Source organism: Pseudorasbora parva, chromosome 10 (genome assembly GCF_024679245.1).
Source record: "Pseudorasbora parva isolate DD20220531a chromosome 10, ASM2467924v1, whole genome shotgun sequence".
Lineage (NCBI taxonomy): Eukaryota > Metazoa > Chordata > Actinopteri > Cypriniformes > Gobionidae > Pseudorasbora > Pseudorasbora parva.
Window position 1 is genome coordinate 35,671,987 of NC_090181.1, and position 27,889 is coordinate 35,699,875.

General features: G+C 37.1%; 1 protein-coding gene across 6 annotated transcripts in view; it reads left to right on the forward strand.

Moving 5' to 3' along the window:
• tiam2a (TIAM Rac1 associated GEF 2a) overlaps positions 1–27,889 on the forward strand; it is a 117,046-nt gene that overhangs the window by 36,358 nt on the left and 52,799 nt on the right. For 2 of the 6 annotated variants that reach the window (XM_067455990.1, XM_067455991.1), the window contains exons 2-9: positions 9,658–9,719; positions 9,962–11,072; positions 15,838–16,318; positions 16,430–16,599; positions 17,959–18,183; positions 22,630–22,815; positions 24,204–24,350; positions 25,066–25,110. In XM_067455990.1, coding sequence (XP_067312091.1) covers positions 9,969–11,072; positions 15,838–16,318; positions 16,430–16,599; positions 17,959–18,183; positions 22,630–22,815; positions 24,204–24,350; positions 25,066–25,110 — 2,358 coding nt within the window. In that variant the 5' untranslated portion in view covers positions 9,658–9,719; positions 9,962–9,968. Of the gene's footprint in view, positions 1–1,102; positions 1,122–1,183; positions 1,285–1,382; positions 1,402–9,657; positions 9,720–9,961; positions 11,073–15,837; positions 16,319–16,429; positions 16,600–17,958; positions 18,184–22,629; positions 22,816–24,203; positions 24,351–25,065; positions 25,111–27,889 lie in introns of those variants that run through there. The other 4 variants (XM_067455994.1, XM_067455992.1, XM_067455993.1 and 1 more) reach the window with 4 other exon arrangements.

Below are 27,889 nucleotides of genomic sequence, written 5' to 3' on the forward strand. Positions count from 1 at the left end.
CAGAGCAACATTCAGCGCTTGCAGCGCTTGCATCTCCCCGTTATGGTAAGAGGCGGGACCTTTCCGGACAAAGTGCGCTAAGCTGCTGTCCAATCACAACACGGGAAGCGCTTGCCTAATCAGAACTCGTTACGTATTTCTGAAGGAGGGACTTCATAGAACAAGGAAATCATCAGGCCGTTTTTAGGACAGAGAAAACGGCGGTGTACAGATAAGGAAATAGTGTGAAAAATACAGTGTTTTTTTTACACGCGAAACGTGAACTCATGTTATATTGCACACTGTAAACATAATCAAAGCTTCGAAAACACGCAAAGAACGGGACCTTTAAAATATACCATTTAAAATACATAGTGCACATTCAAAAAGCATGTTTAAATGCATATGGAAAAGTGTAGGTCCTAAGGTTCTGTAACTGCTTACGTTACGTTAAGTTGTTTTGGTTTTAGTTCAGTTATAGAATTTTACACTGTACGCTACGACTGATATTGAAATTGAAACATTTAATTTATTGTCACCTACCTATCCAAATAAATTAAAATCTTTTGCTAATAGTGTTTGTGTATTTATGTATTAATTTAATTACTCTGCATTACAATAAAGAATCAGATGTTCAGACATCTGCTGTCTAATTAGCTGTTATCCTACTTTTGGCTGCATAATAGTGTGGTTGTCTGAATTAGCTAGTTTGAATGAACTTTTTTGTTTGATTGAAACTGAGAAAGAACGTGTGTTTTAGGTAACGGGGTGGAATTGAAGGTTGTCAGGAAAATACAACATTCCTTGTACTTGCTTTATAAAGGTATATTTAGAAAAATGTGTATGTAGACTTGTCAGTGCCATCCAACCTCACTGTAATCAAATTTTGGGATTTTGTTCCCCACAGAGTTGAAAAGGATTCCATCTTTAACCCCTCCTTTTACCCGTCCTTTTCCCCCACTTTTCTGGCTGCCCTCCCTCCTGTCCCGCCTCTCAGTGTGGGGGGTGCTGGTGCCATACAGGGTCAGATAGCACTGTGGACATAGTAACATTCAGTTAGCACTAATCCTCCGTGGGAAACTGCAGGGGTTTCAGCTTCTGTCCTCGGCTTTGACAAAAGAACAACAGAGATGTAACTTCAGGTAGATTTCTTAAGGAGTTTATGCTAACTAAAAAACAAGAAGCATTGGCTTGATTGCTTGCAAGAGACATCAGATTTTCCCCTCACGCCGAAGCAGTGCTGTCCGGAGCAGGAGTCACTCACAGTCTGGGAGGGAGTTTCCACGTGTGCGCATGTGGTTTTGTGTGAGTCATTTAGTCTCTTTTAAGTATGTGTCTTTCTATGAGAGCTGAGGTTGAGATCAGACAGACTGGATTTGTCTTCCTTTTCAAAGCACTATAGATTAAAGCTTTTTCCCAAAGGTAAGGGAAAGGTGTTTTTGTCTGTGTTTTTCATACCTGCCTTTGTTGACGGTAACTGGATTAAGAGGGGGAGGGGGCTGCAGGTGTAGGCTTAGTGGCGGACTGTTGCTGTTGGTTAACTTTATCTTATTGCTATCTGGATCATGTACTGTTCATTGAAACCACAGTTCTTTAAAAAAAAAACAAGACTCCTGCTCAGGACAGTTCTGTGATTAATTGAACTATAGTCAGGGTGTTGCTCAGATTGAACTTTCTATGGTATGTCAGAAAGATTTATGAGATAGAAAAGGATGTCTAATGGTGATCAATGAGTGCCAGTTTTTGTGCTATGAAGTTTAAATATCCTATCAGTTGATATTTGACAGTGATGTCTTGAGTACAGAGACATATAAGGATCATTGAGACTTTCTTAGGATAATACATCGATACTGAGAGTAGAAGAGCCCAATCTGATTGATCAATCACTCACTTATCTGTGCCATAATGTAAAATAAAGCTCAACTGTATTCTACTTGCTAATACTATTAAAAAAAATCTTTGAATCTATGAACATGTCACTCATTTTCATATTTCTCTTCATGTAGCTTTTGGCAAAGGTTATATTTTAGTCTAATTTTATCACTTTTTCATTAATATTTCAATTAATATTTAATTAATTAATATTTCATATTGTCTTCCATTTATTGTATATTTTTATGCTAATAAGCAAATGAAACCATGCACGTACTCTACTGACATGGAATTGTTTGTTTCTACACACAATCTTAAGAGTGTAACGATTCACTTGTTTTCTCCAAGCATTGATAACAAATTGCCAATGCAAATGTATAAATCTTGAAACATGGATTATTTGAATTGTGAATAATTTGTTTCAGTCTAGTACTCAGAATAGTAGTTTGTCTTTTTTCCTCTTCTTTCTATTACACACATTATAAGAAGCTTAGACATAAAACTATGAATGCAATAAAAATGTAGAATTAAGTGTCACATGCCTGTCCTGTTTTGTGTGCACATGTGGGTTTTGTCATGTCTACTGTCAACCCCGCCCTTCTTGTTATCTGATTATTGGTTAATTTGCCCCACCTGTTCCCTCTTGATTTCTTCCCCTTATAAGCTCCTTGTGTTTGTCAGTCTGTGTTGGATCCTTGTGTAATGTCTGCGTCTTCCGTCCTCACCGTGATTCTGTTGGTTTGTTTAAGTTTGTATTTATATTATTCTATTATGTGTTTTTCCCCCTTGTGGGTTGTTGTTTTGAGTTTATGTTTTATTTTATAATAAATGATCATTTTCTGCACTTGAGTCCTCGCACCATTTTCCTGTTTCCCTTGTCTGTGACGTGACAGAAGGAATGTCACATGCCTGTCCTGTTTTGTGTGCACATGTGGGTTTTGTCATGTCTACTGTCAACCCCGCCCTTCTTGTTATCTGATTATTGGTTAATTTGCCCCACCTGTTCCCTCTTGATTTCTTCCCCTTATAAGCTCCTTGTGTTTGTCAGTCTGTGTTGGATCCTTGTGTAATGTCTGCGTCTTCCGTCCTCACCGTGATTCTGTTGGTTTGTTTAAGTTTGTATTTATATTATTCTATTATGTGTTTTTCCCCCTTGTGGGTTGTTGTTTTGAGTTTATGTTTTATTTTATAATAAATGATCATTTTCTGCACTTGAGTCCTCGCACCATTTTCCTGTTTCCTTCTGTCACGTCACAGACAAGGGAAACAGGAAAATGGTGCGAGGACTCAAGTGCAGAAAATGATCATTTATTATAAAATAAAACATAAACTCAAAACAACAACCCACAAGGGGGAAAAACACATAATAGAATAATATAAATACAAACTTAAACAAACCAACAGAATCACGGTGAGGACGGAAGACGCAGACATTACACAAGGATCCAACACAGACTGACAAACACAAGGAGCTTATAAGGGGAAGAAATCAAGAGGGAACAGGTGGGGCAAATTAACCAATAATCAGATAACAAGAAGGGCGGGGTTGACAGTAGACATGACAAAACCCACATGTGCACACAAAACAGGACAGGCATGTGACATTAAGTCATTAATTAAAATCAAATAGAATTAAATCAGATACAATTTTAAATTAGTAAAAAAACATTCCTTAAATCATGACACCAAAAGGCGTGTATTAATGCGGTTGACACCATAACCTGTATCCAATATATGCCGCTTCAGATCTGACCCCTAACCAACTCAAGGACAAAAGTGGAATTCTATTCCTATGTCTAAACACTGTTCTCAGCTGCTGCTGTCAAGTCTCGGGGATGGAAACATGATGAGGGAGAAAGTGATCTGGGGGCTGCATGTCTAATAATAAAGAATTCTCTTATGTAACAGCAGGACAGTAACTATGACAGAGAAAGTGTTGGCAGCTCTTTTAGGCTTCTGTTATGTTCTGCATGTAAGCCTTTTTGCATGGCCGTGCTTTTGGTGTCAACTTGACATTGGAGATTGTTCCATCAACCATGTTGTGTGATTTCTCACATTAGCCATTTGGCGTGTAAAGTTCTTTTAAGGCCTTGTTAACTTTTTTCACAGTCTTTCTTTATTATTGATGGTAAACCACATACTGTCACTGAAATACTGTTATGTCTGCTTAGTGTTTTTGCTTGAGTTTTTGCCAGCTTTAACTAACATTTTGTAAAAGCAACAACTGAAATTGTGGTAATGAAAAATTATCATTTTTCATTGCATTACTGTGACAGCTGCTCATTTGTCAGACTCAAACTTTTTTTTTTATTTCATTCTATATGAAAATGCAATGGGAATATGTCTTCTAAGCTTTGTTGTAAAAGACTACCCTGTTGAAAAAAAACTGCATATGCTGGTTAGGTATGTTTTGAAGTATGGCAGCTGGTCTTGAGTTGGTTTAAGCTGGTCAAGTGCTGGTCCTAAGAAACTAGCTCCAGCTCAGGACCAGCTTATAACCATGGGGAAAGTTCGGTGCGGTGGAACGCGGCTATACACCTCATAACATTAGATTCTTCCATGCTGAGGAGCCGTGCTGATGCAAAAACCACGTAAAGTATATAATTCCTTAAAGGGGTACTTTAGCGCTTGGAAGATGAATCTGTATTTAAACTGGGTCATCAATGTAGTAGAAATGTGAAATAATATTTGAATTTGGTCCTTTCTTGACTGAGAAAAGACAGAAAATGTATTTTTGTCTCATGGGGATGAAAGACTACAATTCCCAGAATGCTTCGCTACCCTGTGAGGCCTTTCCCAAAGCCACCAACTTCATTACTGTGACTGAGTTGGAGAAGACACTACAATTAAAAGCTAAACGTGTCTGTTCAATATAATATGTGAGTCACCGCACGAGTATCACAGCACTGAGCACTAACTGCAGGAGTGAGATAAATGAGTTGATGAGCTCTCATGATGAGAGCTGAGGTAATCGCGACTACACTCGCGGCATACATTCACAACGAGAGTTCAGTCTGGCGCGTTTCAGTTCATGCCTTTGCAAGCGTAACTTTCATAGAAATTAATTTGAGAAGTTAAAAGACTTACATTGCTCCCCATAGCTCCCCGTTTAAATGAGTGCCTGTAGCTGCGAGCTGAGCTCTGAGTGTAATCTCCCATCACCCATGCGCGGGTTCAAAACATGCAGAAATGGCTCCCTCTGCTGGCTGTAGTCTTTAGCCTTTGGCCAAACATTCCTCCTATGAAGCAAATATGGTCAATTTGCATCATAGGAGGAATTTTTCCAGAAATAAAATGCATAAATCTCTTGTCTCAGGGGGATATGAGGGGGGAAAGCACAATCATTTGAATATACTCCAGGGTTTCTACTGATACAAAGCCATATGCTAATCGCTGAAGTAACCCTTTAAATAACTGCAGTTTCAGGGTTCAAACCAAGATGGCGACAAAGAGGTAAAACGTATAGACTGCAGCTTTAAGCTAAGGTGACCAAATACCTATTTTCAAGTCCTGTCCTGGCCCTAATATCACAATTTTCTATCCATACAGAGGTGGCATACTTTAAATGTATTGACATTAATAAGGAATCTTTGAGTAAACTTTTAAGGGATACTTCACCGCTTTTTCATATTAAACCATGTTATTCCCTTAACTAAAACGAGTTGATGCATACCTCTCTCGTCTGAGTGCGTGCACTTAATCTTAATAAGCATTTAGCTTAGCCCACTAAGCACAGTTCATTCACGATGGTACCAAACAGAGATCACGTTAGAAGTGACCAAACACCTCCACGTTTCTCCTATTTCAATACAGTTACACTAATAGTTGAACGATCAAGTATGAGGACATAAAATAAAATGTGGTGCTTTTCTAAGAGGATTATGGAGAAATAGCACTTCTGAGAGTACTTCGACTCAGCGCAGTAAAAAGTTCCGGCTGAAACATCCTCCCTCACATCTCCCCCTATTGACAGAAATGAGAGAGGGAGGGAGGATGTTTCAGCCAGGACTTTTTACTGCGCCGAGTCGAAGTACTCTCAGAAGTGCTATTCCGCCATACATAATAGTTCTCTTTAATCCGCTTAGAAAAGCACCACGTTTTATTTTGTCATCATACTAGGTCGTTCAACTATACGCATAACTGTATTTAAATAGGGAAAACGTGGAGGTGTTTGGTCGCTTCTAACTTGATCTCTGTTTTAAGTATCCCTTTAAGTATCATGACCGGGCAGAGTGTCCTGGTTTTTGGTAATCAAAATATGGTCACCTATTTAAGCAGTGAATTAGGAGGTCAAAGAAGGGAGATTTAGGCAAAGACAGATTTCCACATAATTCCAGCCTTCGATCTGGACGAGCTTTACCCAGTAAGCCTCAGTTATCATAAAACAGCACATGCTTTGCTTTCTCTGGATATTTTTGAATCAAAGTTCCTATGAAGTTTGAGCTTTGTTTCACCTTGATGTAGAATTTTTTTTATATATATATATATATATATATATATATATATATATATATATATATATATATATATATATATATATATATATATATATATATATATATATATATTTTTTTTTTTTTTTTTTTTTTTAATATTTTAAAAAATATATAACAAAAATTAAAAATAAAATAATAAATGAAACACCAAAATCATCCCATAGTGTTACTTTTTTACCCCCTTGAGCAACAACAAAAAACAACCTTTTCTGGTAATGGGGGACTAATCCTGTCTAAGAAGAGCATTGGAGGAATTTTGGCCCATTTCTCCATATAACAGTTCTTCTACTTAGTGATTGTTGTTGGGTTTCCATGTGTGGACTGCCATCTTTAGATCTTTCCACAACACTTCTCTTGGGTTACCAAGACAAAGCTAAAACACATTTCTTTATTGTTGGACCTTGTATATTTGGGGTCGTTGTCTTGCTGCAGGAGCCGCTTTTTAGGCATTAGTTCCCACCCAGACTGACAGCTTTATATTGTCCTGTAAAAATTTTCAGTTGAACTCTGGTTAAAATCATTTTACTGCCATTACTGTACTTTACAGTTGAGATTATGTTCCTATTATTGTACGCAGTATGTGGTTTTCTCCAAATGTAACACTTCTCATTTAAAACCATGAAACCACAGAACATTCTTCTTACATTCTTCAGCCTCATCCACATGGCGAACTTTAGAAGGGCAGCAAAAGGTTTTTTTAGAGTGCAGTGGTTTCTTCTTGCAACCCTGCCATACACATCATTTAAACTGTAAAATGTGATTTGTTGACTTTACCTTAAAAACTCAGAAAAACTTTACAAATAAAAACAAAGCTTTGTTGCATTTAATTCTCTTCACAATGTATAGGTTAAAATAGGCTTTTGCAACTTTTTACAACGACTGCATTATTGTATCGAGTTACATTAATTAATCTGTGTTAGTCCAGTGTCCTTCGTCTCTGTCGCACTTTAGCTTTTGCCTTGCTTAATTGGGGTCACTAAACATTCAACTATACTACTGATCTGCCTATTGACACCACATCAGAATTTAACTGAGCTGGACGATGATATCACTGTTTTCTCCAGAGCGGCTGTCCAGCTGAATCAAATTTTGTTGCATTATTTTCCCATTACGACTGTAAAGCTGCTTTGAAACAATCTGCATTGCAAAAAGCGCTATGGAAATAAAGGTGACTAATTAGTGAATGTTACAGAATAGCATAACTTCTAATAAAGTAACCAGGTTTAATCGTTACCTTTGATTCATCCGTGAAAAAATTAAACAAACAGAAAACAGAGTAGAGTTCAAAAGTATGGGTATACGATTTTTTGATGTGTTTGAAAGAAATATCTTAAGCCTAGCAATTTAATCCATTTAACTCCATTTATTTGATCAAAATAAAGTTTTATTTTGAATTTATAAAAAAAAATTTTGGTGACATTTCTTATTATTGTCATTTAAAATTGATGTGCTGCTTAATATTTTTGTTGGAAAAAAAAACTTTTGTTGGTCACTGTAAAGCATCCTTTGAAAAAACACAAAAAACAGAGGTTGAATAAAATGAACGCCCAGTTCTCTCTGGAATTCTCTATAGTGCTCTCTGGAATTCACTTGATTCCTGATCTCTGCTAAAGCTAATGAGGATTTAACCTCTCTTAATAACCATGTTACGGCATCTCTTGGCTTGTATACATGTGTTCTTGGAAATGTGTAGCACACTGTTTTCTTAAAGGGATAGTTTGCCCAAAAATAAAATTTTTGTTATAATTTACTCAACCTTATGTTGTTCTTAACCAGACTTTTTTTCTTCTCTGTGGAAGGATTTTGTCCATACAGTGGAAGTGAATGATCACCAAGAGTCATAAAAGCCATACAAGTCATACAAGTTTAGAACAACAAGAGGGTGAATAATTGACAGGATTACATTTTTTGGGGGAAATATTAATTTTATGTTCAAGACTTTACAAGTTTTTGCTGTAGGATGGGATGCTACAGACTAGGAGTAGGAGAGAAGGGTATTTACAAAACAAAAAACAATTTGGGTTATTTTGGCAACCTAGCGCGGGGTTGGTTTGAACCAGCTGGTTGGTTTGTCCCAACATGCTGTTCTGTTTTATTTGTTTGAAAATTACCATTATATTTGTTGAAATTACCCCAAAATAGGTTGGAAATTAAAATCACACACAGAAGTAGAGCAACAACACAGAGAACAGTAATAATCGAAAGGATTATTTATTAAGCCAGGAAACCTAGGAATGTACAAAAATTGTACATGTGTGAGGAAAAGAAAGTTTAATATTTAATAATGTGTTATGTTTTTAAGAACAAATTTGACAATATTTTGTTAGTTTTTTTTTGTGCAATATTTCAACAATATTAGACTGCTGCTCTGCCTTTCTCATAGCAGAGAGATATTGTGACATGCTCCTTATAACCTGCACATTAACAAACTGTAGAGAGTTCTGTGGACAGATTTTAACATGCAAATAATTACATTCAGTATTTTAACAAATAAAATAAGTGTATATGCAAGGAACATTGCATTTCTATTGTGCGGATCGACTGATGCTAAATGGCACTTTTTAATGATATCTCATCCTTATATGTTGCGTTGCATTTAATAGTTTGGTGGTGTTGAGAACTGCTTTCTCCTGATGTGGATGCAAAAAGCCCTGTGTAACTCAACAGCTGGGTTGTTGTAATTCCGCAGCTGGGTTGTTGTAATGGAGGATGGGTGGGGGAGGGGTGTATTGTTTCAGTTGTTTGTGAGATTAACCTATCTTCTAACCCAGCAGCTAAGTAAAATCTACCCAACCGTGGAAAAAAATATACCCCCAAAAAAACTACCCATTTGGCTCAACCCAGTGAGGGTAAAAAAATAACCCTAAACTCTAAATAATTTTAGAGTTTAGGGATGTGAAGTATGGTTTGTATGCTCCTTTGAATAGCAGGCTACTAAGAGCATGTTCTGACCGCAGCTTTATTTGGTATCTAGCTCAAAGCTTTTTTAGCAGTGTAGAAAAAAAGGTCTCTGGAAATCAAAAAATAGATAGCAAATGAAGTCAACTTTTTTTTCTTCCAGAAATGTTACCAACTGTCCCGGCAGGATGTAATGTAGACATCTCAAAGAGAAAAATTCTTCAGACATCATTAGTCTTATCCTATTAATCAAAGGTTTTCCAGGGTTACATTTGAACATGTACCACATTTCCTGAGATGGTAGAAATGGTGGACCATTCCATTGATATTTTTGCTGTACTGTGAATGTTATGTCCCTTTTAAAACTAATGCATTCTAAGACCAGCATGTTTTTTTGTGTTTTGTCCCACAGATAATCAAGGACAGAATGGTGACTGTGCAGACAACAAGGCCACAAGAGGCCTAACTGCCTTGGTAAGTTTGTGTACTATGACATATCATGTGCCCCATGACTTGCTTACTTTACTGAAAGATCTCAGTAACTTGTTGCATACTTTTATATTACTTAAAATTCATGAACAAACAAAACACTACAATTAAATTAGAATCTCGAAACACACAGTAGTCATAATCCATCAAATCAATATTTAAAAAGCTTTGACTTCTTGAAAACAGTGAAAAGAATGTCACTGACAGAATCTTTCTCTTGCTCTTAGATCCAGTATGGGAAACTCTGAGAGCCACTACAGCATCCAGGGCTCTAGAAACAATAGCTTCATCATCCCCAGCAGACAGAATCCCTACTCATACAAGGCCCACTCTGCCAAAGAAGACATTTTATCACCTCTAGGCTTTTGGAATGCTGGTTCAGGATTTTCTGCATTGAAGTCCAGAAACGTAGGTCGTGGCTCCTCTCCGTCAAAGAACAGCCGCACCTTTATGTCCCGCCATTATGATTACATTACCCATAAACTAAAGAGTGGTGCAAACAGTCAGTGGAATGGGGTTTCAGAGGACTTGCTGCCTGATGGTTGCTTGACATTGCCTACTGAAAATGGCTGCTTGTATGGCGGTCACAAGGAGAAGAGAAAACCCTGTAATAATTATGCTGTTAACACAAAGATGCTTGAGAAAAATCCCAGGTTTGAGGATATTGAGGACCAGAGCAGCCCCAGGGTTGTTATCAAGAAAGATGGTAGTGTTCGAGTAGAATTTAATAGCAGTTCAAACAGTGCACTTATTTTGAATGATTGCTCTGGACCAGTTCAGCTCCTCAAGTTTTCCCCCACATTAGAATCCAATTCTAGCTTATCTGGTGTAACACCTTCATTAGATGCCCATCTTGGAGCTGCTCAGGCAGTTGCCAGCTTCAAGAGCAGTAAAGGTAGCTCTCTGAGCTCAGATGGCTCCTTGTATGACTTGCCCTGGGGGACCAGTGCCGAACTTAACGATTCAGACAATGCATCCCATAACAGCCAAAGACAAATGATTTCAACAAACGTGGGGTTTTTGGATGAGCAGTTTCCTGCCAGTACTACAACCGACCTCTACAGGGATCCCAGAATTGCTGCCACCTTCTCTACGGTGAAGGATTTGCAGTTTTCAAATGACAGCCATTTAAAGCACAGATCCTCCTTTGTGTCTGTGATGGAGGAGCGCTGTTCAGAGGGGGGCCCAGAGGAAATGCAATATTCCTCCTTCACCTTACCTTGTCGAAAACCTAAGCCTATTGTAGACAATAATGGAAAGAAAGTGTCCATCAGGAACAGATTTAGGCGCATCAGTGACTGGACTGGAAGTTTGACCAGGAAAAAGAAGAAGTTTCAGGTAAGAACAGTCCTTTGGGTGGCTGTTTCCATTTAATTTAAAACATGCTATTTTTAAACCTTCAATTTCCTAGTAGTAGTTTGGTGGCTATATCGTTGTTTTTAGTTTTACTTAGTAAAGTGAATTCTGTAATGCAATGTTAATGCAAACAAACATCACTATGGCTTTTTTATGGCTTTACATTACTGGCTTAGGTTATGGGGTTGCAACTCCTCAACAAAATTGCAGGAATCATTCATGTCTCGTCATTCACATCAGCACAAATGTGAAAAGCAGCCATTTCAAGTCAGCAAGATTACAAGTACACACAAAGCATTAAATTATGACCCACCCAATCGAAATTTCGGGCATTTTCCAACAATGGATATAATGAACGTCATATCCATAGTTGCCAAGTCCGCTTTTAATACACGACTTTGGCCTTCTTTTTTTGGTCATTCAGATTTTACATATCAACACTTAATGTACCGAATTGAGTTTCCTTTTTCATCTCCTTGCGTTTGAAGAGACAAATACACACAAAATTTGTATAACGAATAATAAATATATAAATACGCGTAAAATTTGTGTATTTATGTGTGTATATATAAATTATGGCTGTTGAGAAAGAAATCATATTGGTTATAAGTATATTGGATCCTTACATTAGGTCTTAAAGTAGCAGCAGCCTAATATACTTGCTGTCGTCTGTGTCATTAAAGATAATCAACCAAGGAAAAACTTTTTTCTTTTTTTTACTGCTATTAACTGAATTCATTGTGTAGCTTTAAAAAGATTAACCTGTATTTCAATTATACAGTGAAGACTATGCATTATTTTCAGTTTGATTATTTAATTTCTCTACCTGAAAATGTCTTGATTATGTACAATATATAACCCTCATTCCCTGGAGGTGGGAACGCAGACGTACGTTGAATTTGACCATCTGAATAGGAACTACTGTTAGACCTACATGAAAAACTTGAAGCACTGTTTGTTTAATCTATTTTCTGTATAATTACATTATACAAAAACGAACTAACCAACTAACTAACTAACTAACTAACTAACTAACTAACTAACTAACTAACTAACTAACTAACTAACTAACTAACTAACTAACTAACTAAAAATTCTTGAGAGGCCAGTTAAAAATTTTGGCAGGGCAAGTAAAAATGTTAACCATTTTCCTGACCGAACCAGTAAAAACAATCCTTAGCATTGAGCCCTGATAGGTTTATATATAGCTACACACATTTTAGCTTTTTTAAAGTGTTGCATTTTAGTACAAATCAATGCAATGACTCACTCATATAAGACATAAAATACACTAATTTGTTTCCACCTACTAGCTGCATAGTAATTTCAGTGAATGAATCTAAGTAATCTTCTCCATTTTATTTGCTTATTTTTTCCCAAATTCTAGTTTTTATGCATTTTTTTTTATGTTTTAGCGGAATACCTTATAGTAGGTGCATTCCTTGGTTGCAAGCATCAGTCAGAGTCTTGACTGTTACTTGTTCCAGGTGCGACTGCGGGAATTGTTGCTTTGCCAGGAACACATGTTGGGCACAATATTGAAAGCTCTAATCCTGCAACATGCCAGTTCAATGAGACAGGCAACCCAAATTTAGGTTTAGTGCTCTGAAGATGAAAGGTATTCCTCGCAATAGCAGTGCTTAGCATTTGGTGTGTACAAAAATTAAGTTAAAAGTTAAGTTAAATTAAATTAAGTTCTGTTAATGTTATTGAAGAAAGCAAGGAGTCGATTGATTAAAGATTGCATCGTAAGAAGACCAAAACCATTCCAGAGGAATACCTCATCTCATAAAATAAGTGTTACATTTACTTAAAGGGGTACTTCAGCGCTGGGAAGATGAATCTGTATTTAAACTGGGAAATCAATGCAGTAGAAATGTGAAATTATTTTTGAATTTGGTGTCTTCTAGACTGAGAAAAGACAGAAAATGTATTTTTGTCCCATGGGGATGAAAGACTACAATTCCCAGAATGCTTCGCTGCCCTGTGAGGCCATTCCCAACACCACCAACTTCATTACTGTGACTGAGTTAGAGAAGACACTACAATTAAAAACTGAACGTGTGTGTTCAATATAATGAGTGAGTCACCGCGCGAGTATCACAGCACTGAGCACTAACTGCACGAGTGATGAGAGCTGAGGTAATCGCGACTACATTCGCGGCATACATTCACAACGCCAGTTCAGTCTGGCACGCGTTTCAGTTCATGCCTTTGCAAGCTTAACTTTCATAGAAATGAATTTGAGAAGTTAGAAGACTTACATTGCTCAACATAGCTCCCGTTTAAATGATCCTGTCTGCAAGCTGAGCTCTCCCTGCCAGCTGAGTGTTATCTCCCATCCCCCATGCGCAGATTCAAAACATGCGGAAATGGCTCCCTCTGCTGGCTGTAGTCTTTAGCCTCTGGGCAAACATTCCTCCTATGATGCAAAAATCGTCATTTTGCATCATAGGAGGAATTTTTCCAGAAATAAAATGCATAAATCTCTTGTCTCAGGGAGATATGAGGGGGGAAAGCACAATAATTTGAATATTCTCCTGGGTTTCTACTGATACAAAGCCATATGCTAATCGCTGAAGTAACCCTTTAACTGGTAGTTTATAGGCTATATTAATTCTGATTAATTCTGACCTTATATGCATTTTATTAACTGAACCTGATTTTATGATAATAGTCATAGCAGTGTTTTTGTATGTGTTTTTTTTTTTTTTTTTTTTTTACCGTCAGCAGTGAGATATTTCTGTTCTGTGGCTTTCATTCTGCGTTTAATGAGTAAGAGTAGAATAGCTCTTTGATATTTTCTGTGAAATCTATGTCTGTAGAAGGTTTTACAAATTACTCCATACAGCCATTACTCTGGTATTACTCACTTCAGACTTGTAACATGATATGATACAGTCTAGTTCTTCTTTAATCAGTAATTTAAAGCAGCTGCGTTTTTTTCTGCTCACATCTTAAAAAAGCAGTGAATTATAATTTTATATATATATATATTTTATTTATATATTTATATATTTTTTATTATATTTTTTTACAGCCCTGAAATTTGTTTTAAAATCATTTTAGCAACTTTGTATGGATTAGCTGCTAAGAATTGCATGCCAGTTTAGTTTGTAATAAATTATAATGCAGCTTTTTGATTTGGTAAAATCAGAAACTGATGCAAATGCATTATAGGGGATGGAGGATTTTAGTTTCTAAATATAGGACTTTTCCATCAGTGAACTGGAAAGTTTTCTGAATAAAGATTTGGCTCTGGACAATTTTAATAAAAAATGTATTGCTGATATCCAGATAATCATAACCTTAACTATGTGAAACCATCTAAAATATAGTGTTATGAACAAGTCTAAACGCTTCAGCCAAGAACATTTTTTCTCAGCGTCAGAGACCATTTGGTAAAACTCAATTGGGACAGATTGCCTGGTTGCCCTGGATCACTGGGCAGCTTCAATATAGAAACATAATCTGTGATATATACAAAACAAAATATCAAAAAATGTATTTAACTTTTAAGTCGTTCCATGTCACATCAAAGAAAATTCAGAAACTTCCGTGGTTCATTTCTTTTTTATTTTGTTACAAAATTTTCTGTTGAAAGACAAACATAAATGTAATAAAAGCCAAAATATTAGATGCCATTGATATATATTTATATATGTTTTGTAGAGGTGGGTTAAAAGGACAATTTTGATCTGAGATCTGGAGCCAAATTACATGTGGGTAAAAATGACTGTAAAGATAGCAGCATCGTTATTTTTATTTTTAGACAGATTGTCTATTAGTAAAATCTGTTGACTTTGGCAATCTTAGTTGCATTAAATGCCAATTGGAATTGCGAATATTGAGCTGCGTTGAGATCCATATATATAGGAAACTGAACTACATAAGGCCTTGAAAATAAGAACTGTAAAATGAAAGTTTGTTAAGAATCAGAATCTAAAACCCTATTCAAATATATTTGAGTCACAGGCATTCAAATTTTGGAAAACAATACTTATGACACTCAGACAGAGGTATGTTACAATTGAGGTGATAGAAAAAAATCGGTATATATTTTTGTTTCACCATTATTTGTTCTAAGATATTCTTTTTTGAATTTAAAAAGTATCAGCTCTATCCAAAATGACCCACATTTGATTTTCGACCACTGAACCACCTACAAAACAGTTGATTACTCAATAAATATACATTTGTGAAATTTAATATTTTTGCTTACATCACTATTTATGTTTGTCTTTCTCCAGAAAAAAATCTTAATGAATGAATCTTTTGCAGAAATCAATGTTAAAAATATATTTAAAAAAACAAGTGCAAGTATAATGCAAGTATTTAACATTTTCTTGCAATGCACCAACATGTATGCATATAACAATTAAACTGTATCAAGTGCATAGTATTGATGTAGTAGTTAGTCCACCTAATATAAAGTGTGACCATATCTTTGTTTCTCACAATTTTTTTCTCACAAAGTGATACCTCAAATTAGTTATCAATTTAAAGATTCAAGAACAACAAGAAATGAATTGCAACACTATTAGCATTTGCATAAACAAGCACCAGTAACTTTCTTTAGAATCTTGAAAAAAAATCTTTGGTCAGAATCAATGAGAATATGTATTTAATTTCAATAATTGTTTTAAAAAACTGACAATTTGAAGGCCACAAGTAAACATGATTTCACATTGCAGCACAAATATATAACCTCATTCTCATAATATTTCCCATTTACTGTTTGTTGTAGGAGCCAAAATATAATGAGGCGGTCGACTGCTTTGATAGTGGTGTGGATGGCCTCACTGCAGATACCAGTTCTCCCTCTCAGGTCTCCAGTCTTAAGACTGTCCCCAACGGCATGTCTCAGACCCGCTCTCACTCTCTGTCACTTAATACCTGTAGCGGCTCTACTGGTGCCCTTCATTCGGGAACTGATGTTTTGCGACAAAATATCTACAAGAACTTCATGAGGGAGTTGAAGACTGGGCGGCCTCCAGCAGAAGGTGGACAAGAAGACTGGGGCGAGAGCTCCTCAGAGGAAACGGAGAGCAGTAGTCAGGAAATCCTAGGCTCTTTAGAGCAGCTGGACTTGCTATTTGAGAAAGAACAAGGTGTAGTTAGGCGGGCCGGGTGGCTCTTTTTCAAGCCCCTGCTCACTGTACATAAGGACCACAAACTAGAGCTAGTGGGCCGTCGAAAATGGAAGCAATTCTGGGTCACTCTAAAGGGTAAGTGTCCCATGATTGCCATAACTGCCGCTGTGATTTACAGTGCCACTCACATTTGTGCAGTAAGGACACATCAAAAAGGGATCTATCATGTTTTTTTTTTTCGTGCAGGTTGCACACTGCTGTTCTATGAGACCTATGGAAAAGCCTCCTCAGAACCAGAGTCTCCATGCTATGCCTTGTTAGCAGAGGATGCTGTAGTCCAGACTGTTCCTGAGCACCCCAAGAAAGAGAATGTGTTCTGCCTCAGTAATGCCTATGGTGATGTCTACCTTTTTCAGGTCAGTTGGTAGCCTGAGCTTACAAACTTATGTTCAGTTCACATTGGACACGTAAGCAGATTGGAAGCAGTGCAGAAGCTGCGTGTATGCAGAGCGGAAGCATTAGTGCAGTTTATATGATAAAAAATACTTTAAATTGATTTAGCATGATTTTTGTGCTTGCAACTCAACTGGGAATAGTGTGTTTTTTGTGCTACAATAAAAACCTTTTTTTACACTTGTAATATGAACAAGTGTTGTGTTACTTTTTTTTTAATAAAAATTACTTTTTCTAGAATTAAATAAAATAATTTAGATTGAAGATCAGCACATCATTTACACAGTCTGCATATGGTCAAGGGTTCTACCCCCTTAGACAAACTATCATGGAACGTGAGTGAACGGCAACTACTTACAACCTAATCAGAAGCTCAACTTTTCACCACAATGATAACATTCATTTAAAAAAACAATAACTAAACATTAAACACTTCAACTCTAACAGGTCGTTTTCTTTACCATTCCTTTTTACCATTTCCTTAAAAACAGAAAACTCACGCAACTCTGCACAAGGGCACCAGTCTGAACATCAACAGCACTGGTTTGACTCAACAGGAGTGAATTATGTTCAGGAAATATTCACAGAATGCATCGAATAAAACTGGTGTGATCTCATTTACTTAGGATGAATTTTACTCATCCTTGCATTAACCCAGTTTAAAATTAAATAAATCATGTGAAAATAGGTGACAATTGTATTAAGTTAGACCAACAAGTTTTTGTGTGTAGTAGTGGAGTTACTACAAAGTCCAGTAGTGTCAGGCCTTTATGTCACGGAGTACCAGCCTCTTGCTTGTTGTTGTAACCATTTTTATTTTTTATGGAAATTAATGGATAGGACCATTTTTCTCGGTGTAAGCCCTGGCATTTTTAAATTATCAAGCCAATAATGCTGCAACATTTTCTGGCTTAGTCAGCTAGACAATCTCTGGCTCTTTCAAATGCTTATTAGTGCAGTGTATCTGAATTTAGTAGTAAATAAAACACTTCACTGCAGACACATTACCTGCCAGTATTGTTTTTTGGTGGTATTAAAGGGATAGCTCAGCCAAACAATTACAATTCTGTCATTTACATTTACATGTTCCAAACCTTTATGATTTTCTTTCTTGTGCTGAACAAAAGATATTTGGAAGAATGTTTGTAACCAAGCAGATGTAAAACAAAGCAATGTTCTTATAAAAAAATGAAGTAATGCAAAATTTTGCTAAGATTTCTAGGTCACTTATAAAATAACTTTATCTATCCTTTTTTTTACAGTAATTTCTATGTGTAAAATGTTACATTTCCTTTCTTGTATGTGTTTTTCCTTTTCTTTAGGCCTCGAACCAGACTGACCTGGAGAACTGGGTAACTGCTATTCATTCGGCTAGTGCGTCTTTGTTTGCGAAACGTTACGGGAAAGAGGACACACTGCGTTTGTTACGTGGGCAGATCCGTGGTCTTCTCCAGAAGATTGACATGGATGGCAAGATGAGGAAAATGGCAGAGCTGCAGTTGTCCATTGTTGGTGACCCCAAAAATCGAAAGGCTATTGAAAACCAGGTAAGCAACCAAACGGATTAATTTGGTGTATTACTGTTATGTAGTCTTTTTTGTTTCAGCTATGTGTTGTTTCAATTAATAGTCATTAAATAAAGTAATTGAATTTTACTTACTGTGTTCTTTTTACTGACCAATGTTCTTTTGCTTGATATGTGCTAATAAGTGAGATATGCTGAACAAAAAGACAGAAAGGTGCCTGAATTTCTTACAATTAAGAAATTCAGGACAATTAGGGAGCAAATGCACATTTGAAGTTTAGTGCTTTTACTAGGTCAATATATTTGAAGCTTTGTGAGATGTGTATGTGTTGACAAGGTTAAGAATGTACTAAGTTTCCTATTTTGTCTGAAACATTGGGATTAATCATTGGGGGCTTAGTAAAGTTAACAGAAGGCATGTTAATCTTACCCCACATACCGCTTTAGATGTTGCATGACCCACATAGCTTTAGTTGACCAATGGTATTAGTCATTTTTTCCTACTACCTGATAACAATCAAGTTAATGCTTCATGGGAACCTCTGAAGTTGATGCAAAGGTCAAAGGGGGAGTCAGAGGGGTGCCAGGCTGGATGAGAGAAGGGGAAGAGGTTAAATGGCCTGAGAAACTGGACTACTTTGAAGTCTTGTCTCCACAAGTCAGTGCCAACTGGGCAATTGAAGTCTCCACTGCCCCCCCCCCACCCCCCACCCTTCCTCCTAAACACAAGTCTTGCTCATGTCTTGCATCTACTGCAATTAAACATATGCCTTTTGAGATATGAGTCAGGGAAAAGATCAGAGAAAAAAATGAAAGATAAATGTGTTGAAACTCATTTACAAATGCAATAAGAAATGTTGCCCATCCAGAAATGGTAAGCACTGATTATTTCAAAAACATCTACCTCAGAAGGCAAAAATAATCTCAAACTCAGCATCTTTCAGAGATTCAGTGACACGAAGCATTGTATGACGATGTTGTCAAAAGTACTCATTATCATCCCGGTACCTATTAATCACAAGTTTGTTTCAAGTCTCATAAGTTATGTAAAGCCAGCCAGTCAGATTCATACTGGTGAATTCATCCAGCTCTTGCTATTTTTCAACAACAAAAAATTAGTAAGATCATGCTTCAGCAGTGCCGTAACTTTGTTTTAAGAAGAGGGGGTTGATTGTGGGGGTGGGGGTGGGTTAGGGGGTTTGCTAATGTCCAATATGCACAATAACAAATGCATTTAAAGAGAGCATTACGGTGTCCCAAAATTTGTATAGTAAATTGAGTTGAATTTATTGACATATATCTCATGTTTATTGTACATTTCATCATCTACTTATGTGATATATTGTCAGTGAATATATATACAGTGTACATTGAACTCATTGTCATGTTCAAGAAACCAATTTGAAAAGATTCAAGCTTTGTGACATGGTCCATTATCCTGCTGGAAGTAGCCATCAGAGGATGGGTACATGGTGGTCATAAAGGGATGGACATGCTCAGGTAGGCCGTGGCATTTAAACGATGCCCAATTGGCACTAAGAGGCCTAAAGTGTGCCAAGAAAACATCCCCCACACCATTACACCACCACCACGAGCCTGCACAGTAATAACAAGGCATGATGGATCCATGTTCCCGTTCATAGGGAACTCCCGCTGCGTCACCGCTCTGGGAACGCCTTTGCGTGATTGTGTCGTGAAGCACGTATTTCATCAGTCCAATAGAGAGACGGAACGTCATGGGGGGTGACGTCACTGACCCGGAAACTATAAAGCACACCGGCAAACACATGCCTTCAGCTTCTGTTGCCTTCAACAAGCGCTCTGTGTTATCTTGTCCGTCAACTCTGTGTTTTTGTCTGAGTTCAGACTTTATTGTTTTGTTTGCACTCACACGATATCACACAAGTATAAGAGAGATTATGGCGAGCGAACAGCAGTACAGAAAGTGTGTACAGAACGGCATCGGCCATAAAAAGCTCCATCTTTGCCCACTAAACCTCTCAAAGTCACATCTTCATTAATGGGCAAAGCATACTCGGCAGCAGGTCAGGCTGCTGCATGTCTGCACACTATGTCCATCGTGCAGGCATACCAGGCCGATCAGCTAAGAGACCTGGGCGAGAGCCATGAGATAGGGGCCGATATGATAAATGAGCTCCGATCGACCACTGATCTTGCTCTCCGGGCCACTAAGGAGACAGCAAAGAAGCAAAGAAGCAATCTGCGGCGCTCAAGCAGTTTCTCCCCCGTAAGCCCCAGGTCTCATCTGCTGCTGGGCAGGAGCAGCAAGTGGCGAGTACGAGCTCCTCACATAGAGCGCAGCAGAAACACAGTCTCGCCACCCGCACACCCCCGCAAAAAGGGTGGGCCGGTGGTTGGCGCTCTCAGGCGCAGCCTTCCAAGAAAGCTGAGTCAGCCGGTACTTCATCGTGCCACAGAAGGATGGAGGGCTGCACCCCATCTTAGATCTTCGCGTCCTGAACCGAGCAGTAGCAAGGCGCAAGTTCAGGATGCTGTTACAGACGCAACCGAAATGTTCTCATTCTGTTTACACCAAATTCTGACTTTACCATCTGAATGTCTCAACAGAAATCGCAGACAAATAAATAAACAAACAACTCCACATTGTTTCTGTTAATAGCATGAAACAAAGCTGTTATTTAAATGATCACAGAGAGCGATCAAAGAAAACTCTCTTTATAATGTCTGAAGCTGTCAATCACGTCACGACTGTATCTGCTCACTTGTCCAAACTGCCGTTATAATGAATGATGCTGTTATGCTCAACAACGAAGCTCTTACTGTATTCATATCAATGTCGTGTTTGCTGTTAGTTGTGGTCAAAGCATTTAATGAGAGAAATAATGTTGCAATGACAAGATCACTGTATTCACTTGATCAACAGACTGCCTGTGTACTCAATGCTTAAACGAGGAAGAATACAGGGTTGTCGTGACTGGGAATCATTTAACTTATTCATTCAGAACTCTCAGATACAAACAAAATAAACTCACGCTCACAGCGCTCTCAACAACTCCGTAGAACTCCGTAGTAACTTTCTCAGCAATCTTTATCGTCTCTCTGGTCCACGAGTGTTCACAGTATGCCTCTCTCTGGCTGGCAGTGCTTGCATACATGCAGACCTCGCTAAATCACGCCCCCTCCGCCACATAAGGTAAACTAATACTCATTTCAAATGCAAAGATGTTAGCCAATCACAAAAGTGGCTGTTTTCACTGAAGTCTCACAGCAGACACACCCTTTGAAACAGAGCATTTAAGCCAAAGGGCTAATATCAGGAAAGAAAAATGCCTAAAGTATTTCTAAAGTATGACATTTTATGATGTAAAAGTCATATCAACAATATAAGTACAACTCAGGAAACATTATAAAATCATTTAAAAAAATCCATGCCATTTACCTTTTACACAACCTTTACCACAAACAAATGGAATTTATACTCAAGTGGCGAAGTTTCCTTTGTATGAGGTACATCCATGCTCCATGCTGTGAGATGCTAAAAAAAAAGTGGTGGGGATAATATCGACCCTGGCAAAAAGTGGTGGGAACATGTCGCTTTCAAAAATTAGGCCTAAGTGCATCAGACAACCAAAGAACAGACTGTGTGAGAACTATTATATTCTCACCTAATCAACCCAGGTAGCCATCAGTTGATACTGTATCAAATACCCTGGGACACAATTTGAACAAAATTCTCAAACAGGTTCCAAAGACTGGCTAGCGTGTTCTTAATAGACTCTGAGCCCTTTTTGTAGTAATGGGAGGATGCCGGTATCCATTATCACACTCCTAAAACTGCATTCCTAGGTTAGGGTAAGGTTCCCATGAGTTGACAGCAAAGTGTCTGTCCAGCCTCAATTACACTTGTTTTAACAGTGTGAGGTTGAGTTAGTAGGATGTAATAAACCAAAAGCCAAGAAACTTTAATGACACAGTGTCTCTAGACTCATTGCCAGAGGTACAATATTAATTGATACTGAAAGCCCAAACCAAAGTATACAGGCTACACAAAAAAGCAACATCAATATCTTCCTGTTTAAGTGGTGGTTCTTGGCTGCAATATTGACCAGACTAGCTGAATGTCTAGCTATATGAGACTGGAGGTTTTTTCATTTTCATCTGCAAACTGATAATGTTCATAGAACTGTGACTAATGGCCCTGGCATGTTCTTGTTCCTTCATCTGTTTTGTCAAAAGAGCAAAGCATTCAATCCAATTGTTTCCACTATGAGATTTTATTACAAAGTATAATGACAAGTGGAGATTGGAGGAAAAAACTCTTTTTATGCCCCACTCACATCTGAGAACAATTACAGCCATAGAGGTCCATTACTCATACTCTTTCTGCCATCATAGATTATAAACAATCACTGTGCAAGAAATTCTGTTAACTTTTGGATGAAATGCTCTTCCTCATCAACCATTTTATTTATTTATTTGCGGACAGATCCAACAGTGGGAACAGAACCTTGAACGCTTCAACATGGACCTTTTCCGCATGCGTTGTTACCTGGCCAGTCTGCAAGGCAGCGAGTTACCCAATCCCAAAAGCCTCCTAGCCACGGCCAGTCGCCCAACTAAGGCTGCACTAGCCCGTCTGGGAATCTTCTCTGTCTCCTCCTTTCATGCACTGGTTAGTAGCCTTGAACACTACAGTACAGTTACAGCCCACTTTTTTTAGTGGTTCTGGGAATATTTTTTGGTTCATTTCATTATCTCCATGAAGATCTAAAAAGAATCACAAGGAAAACAAAAAGTACTTGAGTTTTGAGCTACTAAGCATTTATGTATGTAGGATTTATGTCAATAAATGTAAATTCAACATGATGTACTCACCCTCAAAGACTTTCGTAAGACTTTCGTTCATCTTCAGAACATAAAAATTGACGGCTACGCAACAGACACTTTAATGCTTAAAAAAGTTCATAAAGAGATGATGCAAAATGAATCCACATCAATTAAGATAAATGATGAACAGATTGAATTTAGGCTTTTATTCACATATAAACATTCATCAACTCAATTCAAAGTTGGTTAACTTAAGCTCAAGCATGTTCGTTTGACATGTGAGAACCAATGAGATTCATTCTCGTGTTACACAGCACGTTTGAGCTTTTGCAAGAACAAGTGAGGTTCATTCTCATGTTATGCAACAAGTTTGAGGTTCCGCAAGAACCAATGAGCTTTGTTCTTGCACTTCAGCAGGTTCAGTTCGCCGATCAATGTTTATATGTGAATAAAAGCCTTTATTTAGCCTTGAATTTCAATCTGTTCAATATATATAATGCAATCGAGTCTCTTCTTAAAATTTGTACTAAACTGTTCAATTCATATGGCTATTTCTTTATGAACTTTTTCAAGTTTCAAGGTTTCAGTTGTGTAGCTGTAAATAGAGTGGCAGGAAGCTCTCAGATTTTATCAAAAAGATCCTTATTTTTGTTCCGAAGATGAAAAAAAGTTCCCAGTTTCGGAACAACATGAGGGCGAGTAAATGATGACTATCCCTTAAACTATCCCATGAAGCATTGCAAATTACGTGATTTTGAAGCAAAACAACATTACAGTATAACATTATTGATTTATAATAAGATTAAAATACAATTTATGTGGAGTTTTATTACAAAATATTTCCATATATATAATTTGGTTGAGTGTACGGAGACTTGATTGCTCCTTCATGGGATTTTGTTGTTGCTGCTGAGCTCTTTTAGCCTGATTCTCATTTCCATGGTGACAGTGACTTCTCTGATCAGGACTGTGGGTAGTCTAGTTCTTCATGGGGATTTCAGCTATTATATTCACTTTTTTTAAATGAAGACGTGGCAGGGATATATGTTATTGTTCATTCATTTCTCAGAGGAAAATTTATGGGAGTTTTTACTTTTAAAATTGATGTGTTCTACTCCCTTTTCACCTGAAATTACTGCAAGAGGATGCCATTTCCTCTGTTTAATTTATAAAATGTACATTTTCAAAACTGGAATAGTTACCATTGCAGCCAATCTCTCTATTGTTCTACAGATCTGTTCCAGAGATGAGGCCACAATGCGAAAGCGTTCTCTGTCTCTATCCCACCGAGGTTGCAGTAAGAAAGGAGTCTTTTCATCCCTCAAGGGCCTGGATACTCTTACTAAGCGAGGTCATGAAAAGAAGCCTTCTGTCTCTCAGGTACTGCACTCACTCTGTCTGATTATAACCAGTCGTGAATGTGTGCCGTAACAAAAATGCTTGGGAAGTACATTTGCATATACATTTTCCTACCTTTTATGTTTTGAAACTCATGCGTCATGCTGGTGGGAAATTCCTCCCACAGGTGCAAATAACAAGACTTTGATAAATAAAGACTCTCTAAAGGTAGTAATTACAGAGCTGACAGGATTAAAAATGTTGTTCGTTCTCCCCATCTCCACCTCCTTTCTCAGAAATGCAACAAGATAATAAGAGGGCTATTTTAGGATGTAGGGTTTCATATCTGGTTACTGAGTGTAAAGCCTTGAGATTTTGATGGAGCTGATGATGGTTCCTCCCTGTTGAGATGTTACTGCACTGTGCTAATAATGGTGGTAGATTGGCAGTTAAGGAACTTCACTGGGCCATTTGTTTAAACCCAGAGAGGAGTGACCCATGAGCTGGAGAATTTAATAGATTTCCTGTCATGACGTGCCCTTGAGCAAGGCATTTAATAGCGGGTTGTTGCATGGGGGCTGTCTCTACAATTAGAGTACTATGTGTTGTTTGGAATAAAAAGTGGCAGCTAAATAAGTAGCTAATGCTTGTTTTGTTGAGTCTGTTGCACTTCTTTACCATGCAGTAAACCATCTTAGTCTGTATAAAAATGGAAAATCACTCTCTTTTTTTCTTTTCATTTTGTTCCTGTGAAAAGGATTTCATTGATTTGAGCTGCTGTTCTTACAGTGGTCTTCCTCAGGTAAGGGATGCTAGTTTGCTGGATCATAGCTAGTATAGCATGGCTCCTTGTAGAAATATAGATGCTTCTGAATTTAGACCCCTTGTTAGCCTGCACCCAATACCTATATTCCAAAACCTTTTGAGCTAGGGTGCTCCGGTTGGTTGGGGACCCATAGTTGCGTATCTGCCAATAATAGCTTTATATAGTTTGTTCCGTGGTCTCTATAAAGGCTATCAGAGGACGCAAAACTTTGAAGCTAAAATTGCTTCACTGCATTTTCTGGTCTGGCAGTTCTACCAGGTGTCTGTAAAGGACAATACATTAGCAACATCTTTAGAGACATTCCAACAACAGCAATGAAAGCAAGAAATGAGATGTGATATTTTAGTGCATTCCTCCTTTCACTTTCTTTTCCTTCATTCCTCTATAAAAGCCAAACTTAATGTCCAAATCAGCTAGATTGTTGTAAAATACAGTTTATTGTTGCTAAACTGCAGGTCATGCTTGATAATAAAAACAAGTTATTAAAACTGCTTTAAGCTATGAAAGAGAGAGGCTACTGTTCCTTGAGTGGCTTTCTGTGCGAGTGCTCCGAGATAGAGTGGAACAGGGACAAGCTAGAGATCTTTGAGCTTTGTGTTTGAACCTGATGCCTAATGGTTAAAAACATGCAGAAATATGAAGTATAAAATAAGAAGTATGTTTAAGTAAACATAAGCAGTTGGAAAATAAGTTGCATTTGTAACAGTATTTTGGATCCATGCTTTCTGTCTTAAAGTGACAGCTGCCTAATGTTTCTAATACATTCTGTGTCATAAATGTTAATCAAACAACACAAAACAATAAGAAAATAACTCGCTACTCTTTAGCAGATTTAGTAGGATTAATCTTTATTTAATTTATACTGTGAAGACTATGCATTGTTGTTTTACATTTGATTGCTTTCTGTTGATAAAGACTATTTTGTTTTTTATTTTTATTATTTATTTCACAGGAATACAAATATATACTATATTTGTTAAGCTCTGAGCTGTCCCTAATTACCTCTAAGTGATGCATAGGAATATGTTTCACATATTACTTGCCAAGAAATAAAGAGTTATAAATTCATGATATTTTCTCATCTCTTAATTTTTTTACTTAACATTTATTTTGGTGATCGGTATCAGTAATGCCTCATTTTGGACAACTTTTAAAGCAAAATCGCATATTTGCTTCTCAAAGCAATTGCAGAGTGAGCTCAGTAAAATTAAAAAACAAAAATCAATAATAAAAAATATCCATCGCAAATAATCAAATAAAAAAATACATAAGGAGTATCTTGGTGAACCAAACTGGCTCTACATCAACTATATCTCCAAAACATATGCTTAAATATTAATAAGTATGTTCTTATAAACCTTTCTAAATGGCTTAATTGATTTGTATGGAGTAATAACCAGGAATGTCCATAAAGATAATAACTGGAAGGTTGTTTGGGATAACATTGCTACAGCCTCTAGAAATCTAAATCATCCAATTAACATACGTGACCTAATTCACAGATAGTATTGCATATAACTAAACATTTTTCAGAAGCAAAGATCTTCCACACCAAAGTGGCAGGCTGGTTAAATAAATTTTTTTTGTTGTTGTTGTTGTTGTTTTTTACGTTTATTATATTTAATAATATTTTATAAATAAATAAATTATATAGTATAGGGTTGACACACTGCAGTGCTCATAAAAAAAATAAAAAAAAAAGATTAACCTAAAGTAATCAACATAAATGTTATTTCTTCAATCTTACAATAACAATATGCCACTTTAAACCAATTCCAGGGGGCAAATTTCTGTCCTTAATTAAAAAAAGTTAATTTGTTCATTTCTGTCACTAAATTAATCCAGTAACATCTGTAGCATACATTATAGTAGCAAAATGTAAAAAATAAAATAAAATAAAAACCCTGACATGAAGTCCCTTTCCCTCCCTGACATGTGTCGTGTAATGGGAGATCCAGCCAGCTTGGTTAACAAGACCCAATTTCATTTCACACCACAGAAGGCAGAGGTGTGGAGACAGACAGAGGGAGAAATGTATTATGAATTATTAAAAGCCATATGTGGTAAATTGCAGCCTGCTATACTCTACCCCGCAGCGACACACAGATGGTTGTTATAAGAGCCCTATGCTAGTTGCTAAATATTAAACAGGCCAACCTTTTGCTAAGGACGCTGCAGTAGCCATCAAGTCATCAAATGTGTCTTTTTGTCTCTTTCCTCTTTCATGTTTTGAAAACATAAATTAATCTTTTAGCTTACGTTTGTCTTCACTATTAGCAAAACGTTAGTTACTCATCCTTGACATTAATCCTGTTTAGCCTTAGGTATGGCAGTTATATATTTATATGTACCCAACATATATTTATATGTACACAACCATTCAAAAGTTTTTTTGTTTATTAAAATTGTTTTATTTCTTTATTCAGCAAGGGTGCATTAGGTTGACCAAAAGTGACAGGAAAGATACATAATATTACAAAAGATTTCTGTTTCAAATACATTTTTTAAATAAATCTTTGAATTCTGAAAACATTTGTTAAAGAATAGGTCGCTCTCAGGAGCGCAATGAATTCAAGTGTGGTACCATGATAGGTTGCCAGCTGTGCATTAAATCCATTTGTGAAATTTCCTTACTACTAAATATTATTTTGTTAACTGTTATTGGTATTATAACACAGTGAAAGCTATTAGGAATAACAGCAACTCAGCCATGAAGTGGTAGTCCACATAAAAATCACAGAGCAGGTCCAGTTTG